The following is a 13517-nucleotide window of genomic DNA, read 5'->3' as shown; positions in this document are numbered from 1 at the left end:
GGCCAATGACATAACCTTATAATATCTCTTTTTTTCACTTCCAAAAAGTCAAGGCTGCTTAGCCCATCTGTTAAACCCAAACCTTAAGGTGGCCTTGCTAGATTATTATTTTTTTAAAAAATGGAATGGGGGAAGCTTTCAGAACGACTAGCCTACGGCACTTTGGTAGTCGCTCCTGAGCTTGTCTTGCTTATGGTGCTCTAAACACTGAGACATTTCTACACGTAATCTTATGGTGCTCTAAACACTGAGACATTTCTACACGTAATCTTCAACTGAGTCCTCGTGGCTTTTGGCAGAGGCTGGTTGAAGTCTAAAAGGTCCTCTGGTGAGATCCCTCCTCTGCCAATGTGCATTTCTTTCTAGATCACCGAAATGTGGAAATGGCACTTTTAAAAATGAGATTCATTCTGCACTTGCAAGAAATCGGCCCTTTATTATGACAGCGTGTGCACTTTGGAACTCCCTGCTCATTGATTTCAGGCTCTTTCACTGTACTGCGTTTGGCACCTGCTGCAAAACTTATTTGTTCCAATAAGCCTGCCAAGCCATGTGATGTTTGCATGGGCAAGTCCATTGCTCTCTGGTAGAGCCTTGCATGCGGAAGGTCCCGTGTTCAATCCCCGACATCTCCAAAGAGGGCTAGGATAGACTCCCTCCCTGAATTACTCCCCAGACTGTTTACTTCAGAACAATCACATCTATTTGCAAGAGCAAGTGGACCGATGGTTGTGTGACCACTCTCATAAAGAACATAAAAAGACCCTGCTGGACCAGCACAATGGCCTTTCTAGTCCAGCATCCTGTTCTCACAGCAGCCAACCAGATGCCTGTGGGAAACCAGCAAGCAGGATTCGAACGCAAGAGCCCTCTCCTCTCCTGTGGTTTCCAGCAAATGGATTCAGAAGCACTGACTGCTTCCAACCACGGAGGCACAGCAGAGCTGTCATAACTAGTAGCTACCAGTAGCCTTGTCCAATCCTGTTTTAACTCCATTCAACTTGGTGAACATCACTGCCTCCTGTGGGAGTGAGTTGTTGTTGTTGTTGTTGTTGTTGTTGTTGTTGTTATAGTGGCGCCCTCCCTGTGGAACGCCCTCCCACCAGATGTCAAAGAGAACAACAACCATCAGACTTTTAGAAGACATCTGAAGGCAGCCCTATTTAGGGAAGCTTTTAATGTTTGATGTATTTGAGGATTTTAATATTTTTTGGGAATCCGCACAGAGTGGCTAGGGAAGCCCAGCCAGATGGGCGGGGTACAAATAATATATTATTATTATTATTATTATTATTATTATTATTATTATTATTAAATTTTATTTATACCCCGCCCTCCCCAGCCAAGACCAGGCTCTGGGCAGCCAACACCAGCACAAAAACAATTGATCGAAACACAACTCAAAAACAAGACTAAAATACAACATTAAAATGCAGCCTCATTTCAGCAGGAACTCAAATCAAAAACTTTTGGGGGGATGAAAACATCAAGTCTTCACCAAGGCCAACTATCCGGACTGGTCCTACGTGGGCCAGAAAAAAGCCAGGGAAGTCCCCAAATAGCAGTTCCATCATGGAAGGAGAAAGGAGAAAGGAAGAGGGGAAGGGGATCGATTTGATTCCAAGCCAAAGGCCAGGCAGAACAACTCTGTCTTATAGGCCCTGCGGAAAGAAATCAGATCCAGGGCCCTGGTCTCATGAGACAGAGCGTTCCACCAGGCCGGAGCCAGTGTTGAAAAGCACCTGGCTCTGGTTGAGGCTAATCTGACTCCCTTAGGGCCCGGGACCTCTAGAGTGTTACTATTTATGGACCTTAAGGTCCTCCGTGGGGCATACCGGGAGAGGCGGTCCCATAGGTACGAGGGTCCTAGGCCGTGAGTTCCACAGTTTAATTAGGCACTGCATGAAGAAGGTCTTGGATGGCCTTCAAAGATGAGATAGGCCAGTTGCCTGACCCAACAGGACTCTTCTTTTGTTAATGATGTACAGTGAACCTGATAATTATATGATCACATTTTTAACTATCATTCATGTTCATCCAAAACTTTCAACTCTGCTGTTACTTTGGGTGCTTCCTCAGCCATTCGTTTGGATCAGTGAGATGTGGGCACTTTTGCATGTGGCCCCTCAACAGGACAAGACTTCAGCAGGAAGCTTCTGACCTAAGCGTCCTTCTCTTCATCCAGACCGAATGGTCAGTCCAATAACCTCAACCACCAGCACTTCTCCCAGGTTTAAGGACTATGTCAAACATGACATTTTTCAGGCATATGCAAATGTACATGTGTGAATGCAACAGAGAAGTGTCTGCAAAGTTGTCTGTCTGGCAGCAAAGTCAATTCGGGAATCGCCTGCAGTTTTCCAGACATCCACCAAAGACGTTTTAAGCACACATGTGAAAATGTAATGTGTGAACGCAACAAAGAAGTCATCACAAACGCAGGTCAGACAGAAAAGTTAGTGAGAAGGACGGAATCACCTGCAGTTCTCCGCAAGCACGGAATTTGCTGCCGTGCAATGTGTAAAGCCAGCCCCAGGCAGAAGAGTTTTTCCAGTTCCCAACGCCCGTGATCCCTTTTTCCCGGGGATGCCAGACATCAAACTAGCCAAGTACATGTTCTACTGCTGACCAACAGATCTGCAGACAAATGCCTGATCTAAAGGAAATAACTTTGCAAAACTTTAGCAAGTCAGGATCTGAGCAGTGCCTGGGACCTCCTACATATGTGTTTCTCAGTTCCATGGTAGACTGCGTCTGAACCTGGAGGTATCACTAAGCTGCCATAACCAAGAGCTGCTTGAGAAAAGAAAAGAATAAAAGCTATCAAAGCCACCGTCAAACCTCCAGTAGATGCTTCGTCCTTTACATGGCAGCCAGTCCTGACATGAACGTTCTGCTACAACAGGTATGTTTAAAGTCAGGCCTGGGGACCTAATCCGGCCCGTCTGCTGGTTTAATGTGGCCCCTGGGGCAGTTCACATGTTCACTTCATCAAATCTGGCCCTCCTTGGAAAATGTTATTGTGCTACAAGAAACCTACAGCAGGGAGGGGAGATAGGTAAAGGTAAGGTAAAGGTACCCCTGCCCGTATGGGCCAGTCTTGTCAGACTCTAGGGTTGTGCGCTCATCTCACTCTAGAGGCCGGGAGCCAGCGCTGTCCGCAGACACTTCCAGGTCACGTGGCCAGCATGACAAGCTGCATCTGGTGAGCCAGCGCAGCACACGGAAACGCCGTTTACCTTCCCGCAAGTAAGCGGTCCCTATTTATCTACTTGCACCCGGGGGTGCTTTCGAACTGCTAGGTTGGCAGGCGCTGAGACCAAACGACGGGAGCACACCCCGACTCGGGGATTCGAACCGCCGACCTTTCGATCGGCAAGTCCTAGGCGCTGAGGCTTTTACCCACAGCGCCACCCGCGTCCCCACAGCGCCACCCGCGTCCCCGGGAGGGGAGATACAAGCCACTAAATGAGCATTTGCCACAGGAGAACCCACAACTGGACAAGTGTTCAGGGATGCACATTTTACTAATTTCTGGCAAACCGAACCACGATTTTACCCTTGTAGCTTTAAGGAAGGCCCACAGGTCAGGGGAGGAGAGACTTTTTCAGTCTGAGGGCCACAATCCTTCCTGCGCAACATTCCGGGGGCCACATGCTAATGATGGGTGGATCCAGAGGCAGAAGTGGGTGGAGCAACAGAAGTCGATTCTACTGTGCAGTAGGCTGATTTCCACAGGACACTTCTCTCTCTCTCTCTCACACACACACACACACAAAACTCTCCTCCATTCCCATCCAGGCAATCAAGAGACATGATCAGGATTCAGGGACACATTCCAGCCAGCCCAAAACTCTTGTGGTGTGAAGCCTGGCTTGTGAATGGTGTGTCCTGGAAATAAGGGTAGAACTGGAGAAGGTTTCAGGGGCCAGACAGAAAGCCCTGGAGCAGCGCATTTGGCCTGTGGGCTGGAGGTTTCCCTCTTCTGCCACAGCTGATAATGCCCCATTCTGCACAGCTCTTCAAGATGCAGAGTCCAGGAACTGCAAAGGGGACTTACAAGAACAGGTCAAACCAAGGCAGCAGGGCAGGTATCAGGGGTCAGGAACTACATTCAAGGGGTGTGCCAAGGTACGGTGCTTACATAGCTCCACTTTTGACCCGCAGAGGTCTGGGGGCCTGATTCCACCCCTCTTGCTTGCTCCTACAAGCTCTCCTCCACCAGCCCTCTTTAAGGACCCAATGAAAAGCATGGTTTGCATGGATTGGGCCTAGAGGGGAAATATAGAACCATCCTAGTCCAACCCTCTTCCATGCAGGAATCTCAACATACAGTCTCCCATCCAGTTTGAAACCATACCAGATCCTGCTTAGCTTTGCAAATGTGCCAGCTGCACCACCATAAGGTTTGCATGGATCGGGCCTAGAGGGGAGAGAAAAGCAAGGGGACACCAACGAAAAGGAGACAAATCCACTTGGGGAGGGGGCCCACCAACGACAGTATCCACCTGCCCAGCTGCTCCCCACTACACCAGTCTGAAAGAGCCTGCAGAACAGTGTGGTGCAGTGGTTAGAGAGTTGGACTAGGACCTGGATGACCAAGGTTCAAATCTCTGCTCATTGGCCATGAAGTTCACTGGGTGACCTTGGAGGCCAGTCTCTACATCTCAGACCTGCCCTACAGGGCTGTTGTGGGAATTAAATAAGGAGGGGAAGAAACAGGCACGTCCTTGGAGGGAAAGGTGGGGTATGAACAGTGGCGTAGCGTGGGGGGTGCAGGGGGGCCGACCCCACATCTGGGGGTTAGGGTTAGGGGGCGCATATCCACGGGTTAGGGGGCGCAAATCCACGGGTTAGGGGGCGCAAATCCACGGGTTAGGGGGTGCAAATTACTTGCCTTGCCCCGGGTGCTGACAACCCACGCTACACCACTGGGTATGAATGCAACAAGGAAAATAGTAGTAATAATAACACACCCTCCATGCATCTAGAGCTGAGACAGGTGGCAGACATGCCGCCAGCAGAAGCTGCAAAAGGCTGGGGTCCCGGGTCAAGGTGCACTAGTGCTTATGTAAACTTTGCAAAGCTGCTCAGAGAACAGGTATGCAAAGCCAGGCACAGTTGCAAATGAATAAATTGGGGGGGGGCAGGAAGAAACACAGGCCTTTGACAATTGGGTGAGAATTCAGATGATGAACTAAGGGGAAATGAGGCTGCTCTCAGCAACTCTCAGTGGCTACTACCAGCCACAATGGCCCTGACCTCTCTGCTGTCCAGGCATATCTGCCTCTGCATACTAGCTGCTGGGAACGGCAAGCAGGGAGAGTTGTGGACTTGCAGACTTCCCACAATAAGGCATCTCCGGCCAGCCCCTGTGAGAACAGGGTGCTGGCCGACATGGGCCCCCTTCGGCCTGACCCAATAGCCCCTGCTGATGCTCCCAAGTCAAAGCGCCGCATGGCGCCTGTCTCATGCGTGCCGAACACGTGGATCTGGTTCTCTCTCCCCCCGCACCCCACATTTCAACCACGCGTGGCAAAAAGAGGCCCACCCCCACCAAAATCTCGCCTTCTGGGCTCCCAACAGGACTGGGCTGGGGTGAGGGGAACCCTTCCAATCAGCTGCTCCAGGAGGCACCTTCGGGGTCTCTCTCTCTCTCTCTCTGGTGCCGCTCCCCACCTTCCCAAGAGTCCACAGAGACGGTTTTATTTTTAACTATCCCTGCAAAGGCAGCCACGACAAGAGGGAGGCTGTATCCACCGACGGCCTCCTTCTGGGGGGGGGGGGGAGAGACAGAGGGATCTATCGTTCTGTGGCTGAGCAAGGAGAAAACCAGGAAGGAAAATTGCCCTAATGAGGGCAAGGATGGGGGAGATCCCCTTCTCTTCCCTCCCCCCTACTAAAAAAGAAAGAAAGCCAGCGACACCTTTAGGCACCTGCAGGACGCGCAGCCTCCGTGGCGCGCGCTTTCTCTCTCTCTCTCTCTCTCTCTCTCTCTCTCTCTCGTACACACAAACACACTCACAGCTACGACCAGGAACCCCCCACCCCCATCCGCGTCTCCCCGCGCGCCCCTCGGTGGCATAGCCTTCGAGGGCCCGGACTGGGGATGGACGGGGCGGAGGGGGGACGAGAGAAGCGCCCCCTTCCCTCCTGAGCTCCCCATCCCCGCGTCCGTCCGTCCATCCCTGGACGACCCCTCACTCTCAGCTCCCCACCCTCTTGCCAGCCTGCCTGCCTGCCTCTCCGGGCCGCGCCTCACCTCCAAGGTGCGGATCTCCTTCTGCGTGAGGTCGTTGGACGTGGCGCATTTGGTGCGCAGCCCCTCCAGGTTGGAGATGCTGATGTCGATCATGTTCTGGACGAGCTCGCACTGCTGCAGCGCTTTCTGCAGGCTCAGCGGCGGCGGAGGGGGCGGCGGGGGCGGCGGCGGAGGGGGGGGCAGCAGCAGCGGCGGCGGCGGGGGGTGGCCGGGGGCCGGCACGGCGGCCTCCTCCATGGCTGGCCCCTCGGCCGCCTCTTCCTCCTCCTCCTCCTCCTCCTCCTCCTCCTCCTCCTCCTGGATCAGGGGGATGCGGCCGCCGGCCCGATCCCCCCAAGCGGCGGCAGCGGCGGCGGCGGCGGCGCCGCGGCCGCCCCCTCCTCGCCGCCCCCACCGCGCCAGACCTTCCCCGGTGCCGCCTCGCCCGCGCGCTCGCTGCCTCGCTCGCTCGCGATCGCCCGCCCGCCCGGCTGTCAAGCCTCCTCCATGCGAGCCTGGGCGATCTCTCCGGCAGCGGCGGCGGCGACGGCGCCTCCTCCCGGGGAGGGGTCGGGGCGGGGCGCGCCGGAGCCCCGGGGGAGCCCCTCGGGGCGTTCACACGGCAGCTCCACGGGCGACGCGCGGTTTCCTTCGCCCAGCGCTCGCTGGCAGCCTGGATCGGGGCTGGGGGCTGCTCTTCGCCCGGCCCGCAGCGTTCGCTCCGCCCGGCTCCCGCATCCACACACGCGCGCACACACGCAGGCGTCCTGCCTTGTCAATCCGCGCGGCCGCGACACGCGAGGAACGGTTGCGGCGCACGCCTCGCCTGGACGGCCCCCCGCCCAGCCCAGGAGACGCGTGTCCCCGAGACGGCTGGACTCCCGCGAGGAGATAGAGGGGAGTTTAAAAATATATAAACCCTCCATACTCATTTTCCTACATCAGCGTAGTTAGTCCTGGCTGGAGTCATCAAGGGGGGAGGGAGAGTTTCTCTGAACATGTGCAGAGGACCGCAGTGTTTCAGTTACTTACTTAGGTGTGTGGCTTTTTTTCCTGCATCTATAGCTCATCTTTTATCTCCATGGAGCTCAAGGCGGCGCGTGTGATTCTTCCCTCCCCCCCCACACACACACTTTCATCCGCCCAACAACCCTGCGAGGCAGGTTAGGCTGAGAGAGGCCGTGACTGGCCGCGAGCTTCATGATCGCGTGGGGATTTGAACCCTGATCTGCCAGTCTGGCGCTCTAACCACTACACTACACTGTCACCTTGGTTATTGTTTTGTAGGCGGGAGGGCGGTTGGGCAGTTTCTAAGGAGACGTGGACTAAAGGTCTGCCTTCTTGAAAGGAAGTTTTATCCGTTGATATGGATGGAAAAGCCAAGGTATCCCTGTATCTCTTTAAAAAAAAAAAAACAACCCCCAGGTGTTGGTGATTGAACCTGCAATTGTTGGGTTGTTTGTCTTCCCTTGTCCCACCTTTCCACCTGGCCCGTCCAGCTAGTCGACACATCTGGGAAGAAATACAAAAGTGGAACCAACCACAGCTCAGGCATAGAGCACAAACTTCATCTATAGAAGGTCCCAGATCCAATTCCCCAGCATCTCCAGCAAAAGTTGGGAAAGACCATTAGCTGAAACTCTGGGGAGCCGCTTCCCAATGGTGTAGACCTAGTGTGTAGAACCTTCGTGCCCTCCCCCCATTTCTCTGTTCTTATATTGGGTTGGCGAAGGTCTGTAGGATGGTGGAGCACCTGCTTTGCACATAGAATGTCCCAGGTCCAATCCCCAGGTTGTGCTGGGAGAGACACCTGACTTCAATCCTGAAAGCTGCTGCCATTCTATGACTCCACAGCCAGAAGCATTCTGCCTTTGAATACCAATCGTTGGGGATCGCAGGTGAGGGAAACAATTTTGCAAAAAATGGGTGACCAGAAATCAGGTCTTATCTTATAGATCTCCATTGGGATCATGTCTTCTCCTGGAGCTTTATTAGCTAGTTGGCTTGCGATTAGCCTCTTAATCTGATTGGGCGTGATGTCTGGCCATTCTGGCAGTTCTAATAACTGAGTAAACTTGTGGGCGTGAGTCAGGACAGGGGCCATATATTCCTGTAAAATATGTCACCCTAACCTTTCCTTGGACAGATGCTTCTAACGAGTAGCCCAGCCCATTTGTACCTTGGGCAACCGGATGCCAAAATTTCCGTGAGTCCTTTTGAAGTGCTGTGTCTCCCAATGCTTTCCACTGTTGTTCATAATATATTTGTTTCTTGCTTTTAAGTAATAATTTATAATTGTATCGTAATTGGGCTACCTCAGCTTGTAGAGCAAGATTGTGCTTATCCTGTTTTAACTTCAGTTTTCTAAGTTCCCTAACTAGGCATTTTTTGCTATTCTGACATTCCTTATCAAACCAAGTCTGTCTTTTAAACTTTTTGTTTTTACAGGTGAGGGAATATGTGGTCAGCATCTGCTGGAAACAGAAGCAGCTGTGACTGGTACCCATTAGGACTTTACAGAAGAAAGCAGCGAAGTCAACAGCAGGCAGATCCAGTGACAGGTGGAGCCAACTGATGCTAGTTTTGTCCCCTTCTTCCTCACTGCTGAGTTCTACAAGGGCAACACGGAGACTGAGGAGGAGGAGGAGGAGGAGGAAGAGGAAGAAGAAGAAGCTGACAGGCAGGGCTGCCCACCTGGACTGGTTGTAAGCAAGAAGGCAGACAGGTGAGAGCTGGCTGAGGGCAGGCCAGGGTGGTGTCCCATGTGCCCAAATGGACCTGCCTCTACTGCATTAGGGGTTTTCAGCTGTAATGCATGGAAGTTCTCTCCGGATAGACATCCCATTAGGGACAGACATCCACATGTGAAAAAATGAAAAAAATCTGGGACATGATTTATAACAAAATGAAAAAACTTTTTAAATACACTTTCCCAAAGAAACCAGAGGCTTTTTTGCTAGGGATAATAGGGGATGAATTAAGAAAAGAGGACCATAAATTACCGTATTTATGTACGCCACGACTGCCGCTAAGATTCTAGTGGCTCAAAAATGGAAAACCCAGGAAATCCCACCTTAAATGGAGCGGCAGACGAAAATGTTTGAATACACAGAATTGGCGAAAATGACCTATAAGATTCGAAACCAAAAAGTAACAAAGTTCGAAGAGGAGTGGAGTGGAGTAAATTTGTTGACTACATATGGAATAATTGTAGAAGCTTAAAGACTGTAGCAGGGTTAATATAAATCTTGCGACGTGGATAGAGTGTAAATAAGAATCAGTAAGAGAGGATGTTAATCGTGAAAGCCGATGTAGGGAGGGAAGTCCGGGCACGATAATGCGCATGGTAAATAAGTAGACACAAAAATGTTGAATGTAAGAGTATATGCTTTATTTATTTTTGTTTTGGAAAATCAATAAAAAGCATTTTTTAAAAGGGGGGGGGAGCATTTCCATGCAGAAAAGTGTTTCTAAATCCTGCCTTGCTGATGCATGTGGGCATACTGGAAATCGCAGGTGGGCAGTGCTGTTGCGCTCAGGTTCCGCTTGCGGGATTCCCCAGTGGGACATCTGGTTGGCTACTGTGAGAACAGGATCCTGGACTAGATGGGCTATTGGCTTGATCCAGCAGGGTTCTTCTTATGTTCTTACTTGCTACAAGGCATCTCTCTATGTTCTCTGTCTCAACATCACTTGCTTTAAAAGGGCAATGCTACTTTGGGGAAGGGCCATAGCTCAGCGGGAGAGCATCTGCTTTGCATGTGCAAGTTCCCAGGTCCAATCCTCTAGAAGCATCTCCGGGTGGGCCTAGGAAAGAACTCTCCCTGACAGCTTGGAAAGCCACTGCCAGCCAGCGCAGGCAATATTGTGGTAGATGGACCGATGGTCTGACTCAGTAGAATGCAGCTTGCAATGAAAGCCCTACCTGGGCATGTCAGGGATCAAAACTGGACATTCTGCATTGCATTCAAAGCAGGTGATCTCTGGCTGAGCTTTGCCAGTCCTTGGCATTTGGATGTCTTAGGCAAAACAACGAAGTGCCAAGGTGCACAGTGCCAAGGACAGCCAGCTTTCTGGCACCGAAGGCAGAAGATCCCACACACGCATCTGTTCCTGGAAGCAAAAAAGCCACCAACAATAAATGAAATAACTAATAATTTGCTGCCTCCTCATGACATCCAACATCAGCTGCCTGAGTGGATTGCCTCACCCTGCTTAATGGTAGGATGGCATGAGCTGCATGTGATTTATGGGAGAGGCTGTAGCTCAGGTGGTTAAGCACCTGCTTTGCATGCAGAATGTCTCAGGCGCTCTGCCATCTCCAGGTACTGAAAAGAGGGAAAGTCCATCTGAAACCCAGAAAACGTAGTGACCTAGTGACCCAGTGGAGGTGGTTTCCATTGCGCCAAATGGAGCACCATTCCACCAACTTCATCCTGCCCTCACCCAGCCCTCATATGCCTGCCTTCCTGCTTACAACCTGTCAAGGAGGTGTGTCTGCATCTCCTTAGTCTCAGCATTGCCCTATGGAATCTACACACACATGAAAAAAGGCTGTGAAAATGCTATATATATATATATATATATATATATATATATATATATATATATAAAGTTTTGAAAAATACGTCAAATTTGGCATAGCTCACTGTCACTATCTAGTGTCACATTTGTACATTGCACTTTACAACACATTTAAAACGTTTTATTTGCAGCTGTATAGCTGAGTCCTAGAACACAGCAGTGAGCGGGAGGGCGGGAACAAATCCAGATTGAGTTGGCTCTGCCTCCTTCTTGAGCGAGTTCCATCCTTTAACTCTGCACAGCAGGAAGAAGTGTTTCCTGTTTTCTGACCCAGTCTTCCAACATTCAGTTTAATTGGGATGCCCACGAGTTCTAGTGTTATGAGTGATGGAGGGAAAGTTTTCTCTATCCACTTTATGCCATGCATAAATGTATAATTGTATGTCACCTCTTAGTCACCCTTTTTCTAAACTAAAAAGTCCCAAATGCTGCAACCTTTCCTGGAGTTGCTCCATCCCCTTGATCCTTTTGATTGCTCTTTCCCAAACCTTTTCCAACTCTAAAAAAATGTTTTTGAGGTATGGAAACATCCCCACTCCTGCTACAGACAATACTAAGCTAGATGGACCGATGGCCTGATCCTATAGAAACCAGCTTTGCAGAATGTATGCTTTCAGATGCACAGATCTTCAGACTATTTGGCAAAGGTCTTCCTGGCCAAACAATATAGTGTCCAGGAAGGTTTTAAGCCCCAACACTTCTGGTAGAAGCTAGCTGCAAATTATTGCCTAGACTATCAGTGTGGAGTCTGCCCTCCTCGGTTCCTTCCTCCCCCCCACTCCCAATTAACCTCCGTCTCCAAGACTCAGTAGTGGGAGGGAGCACAAAGGGAGAATCACCAGGGCCCACCACTGTGACATCACCAGGGACTACCCCTAGCTCTCAGCTTTGAGCTCTGTACTTGCCAGGCCTGGGATGCTCCTGACCTGGCGTCCTTAGATATAACTGAATGCGGGATCAAACCTTCCAGGTACGATACACACTTTTTTTTTTCTTGGAAGCTTAACCCCAATGAACCCATTGATCTGATTGTGATTATATGTGCATGAGAAAGCTGCACAATAAAACTGGGGGTGGAGGGAATCTGATGCAGACCAATAAAAGCAGTCCGCTTTCCTTCTGCACTTTGGAGATCATTTTGATCTGCAAAAATCAGCATTTTGATCTGCAGAAATTCATGCACAGATATAAGTGTTATCACTTGCTGAGCAAAGCACTTCCCAAGCGGGCTTCACTCATAAAGACACCAAACCTCTGTGGGACTGCAGACTTCTGTCTCCAAAGTCCTGCATCACTGCAAGAAGGTTTTGTCGTCGTCCCCCTCCCCCGCCCGCAAATTAGGTAGCAAGCAAAACAGGCCACTTGCGGCCAAGAAAGGTGATACTCTTGCCCTCACCCTGACACATCTCTTATCTATGGCAGGGCTGAGGAGCCCTGAAACCACCTGGTACATTTAAGAGAGCTGCTAGCATGTCTTGTTCCTTCGTGGCACATTTCTCATCAGCAGAGAAACTTTGGTCATAAGGAAAGAATCATAATATGCCGGAGTCAAACTGTCACGCTATGTTTGCGGAAAGCCCTAAAGAAATTACTGTGTTATATGACAAACCTAGACAGCATCTTAAAAAGCAGAGACATCACCCTGCCAACAAAGGTCCATATACTTAAAGCCATGGTTTTCCCAGTAGTGATGTATGGAAGTGAGAGCTGGACCATAAAGAAGGCTGATGGCCAAAGAATTGATGCTTTTGAATTATGGTGCTGGAGGAGACTCTTGAGAGTCCCATGGACTGCAAGAAGATAAACCTATCCATTCTGAAGGAAATCAGCCCTGAGTGCTCAATGGAAGGACACATCCTGAAGCTGAGGCTCCAATACTTTGGCCACTTCATGAGAAGAGAAGACTCCCTGGAAAAGACCCTGATGTTGGGAAAGATTGAGGGCACAAGTAGAAGGGGATGACAGAGGACAAGATGGTTGGACAGTGTTCTCGAAGCTACCAGCATGAGTTTGACCAAACTGTGGGAGGCAGTGGAAGACAGGAGTGCCTGGCGTGCTCTGGTCCATGGGGTCACAAAGAGTCGGACATGACTAAACAACAAACAATGCCACATAAAGGTAAAAAAAGGAGGAGGAGGTAATGGACCCTGGATGGTTAAGTCCAGTCAAAGGTGACTATGGGGTGTGGTGCTCAGGCCAAGGAAGCTGGTGTTCATCCACAGACAGCTTTTCCGGATCATGTGGTCAGCATGACAAAACTGCTTCTGGCGCAATGGAACACCGTGATAGAAACCAGAGCGGATGGAAACGCCATTTACCTTCCCACCACAGCAGTACCTATTTATCTACGGTACTTGCCTTGGCGTGCTTTTGAACTGCTAGGTTGTCAGGAGCTGGGACAGAGCAACGAGAGCTGAACCCATCGCAGGGATTCGAACCGCCAACCTTCTGATCAGCAAGCCCAAGAGGCTCAGTGATTTAGACCACAGCGCCACCCGCATTAAAGAATCCTGGGAACTGTAGTTTACCCCTCACAGAGCTGTGCCCCTCCTGTGGTTTCCAGCAACTGTTATTCGGAAACATACTGCTACAGTAGCCATTGATAACCCTCTCAATGAATTTGTCTGATTCTCTTTTAAAGCCATGTAGGCTGTTGGCCTTCCCTGCCTCCTGTGGGAACAATTTCCATAGT

General features: G+C 50.6%; 1 protein-coding gene across 1 annotated transcript in view; it reads right to left on the bottom strand.

The window, feature by feature from the left end:
- The window catches only part of KSR2 (kinase suppressor of ras 2), a gene marked incomplete at its 3' end in the record, with an annotated part of 186466 nt that extends 180037 nt beyond the window's left edge, over positions 1-6429 (bottom strand). Inside the window, exon 1 of the mRNA XM_081892157.1 lies at positions 6263-6429. Within this exon, the coding sequence (XP_081748283.1) occupies positions 6263-6355 (93 nt within the window). The 5' untranslated portion in view covers positions 6356-6429. The remainder of the gene's footprint in view (positions 1-6262) is intronic.
- Positions 6430-13517: the final 7088 nt, after the last annotated feature.

The sequence above is a fragment of the Podarcis melisellensis genome, assembly GCF_964234715.1.
Source record: "Podarcis melisellensis genome assembly, chromosome: 16".
Taxonomy (NCBI): domain Eukaryota; kingdom Metazoa; phylum Chordata; class Lepidosauria; order Squamata; family Lacertidae; genus Podarcis; species Podarcis melisellensis.
The sequence above is the reverse complement of the archived record's forward strand: the minus strand, read 5'-3'. Positions and strand labels throughout refer to the sequence as shown.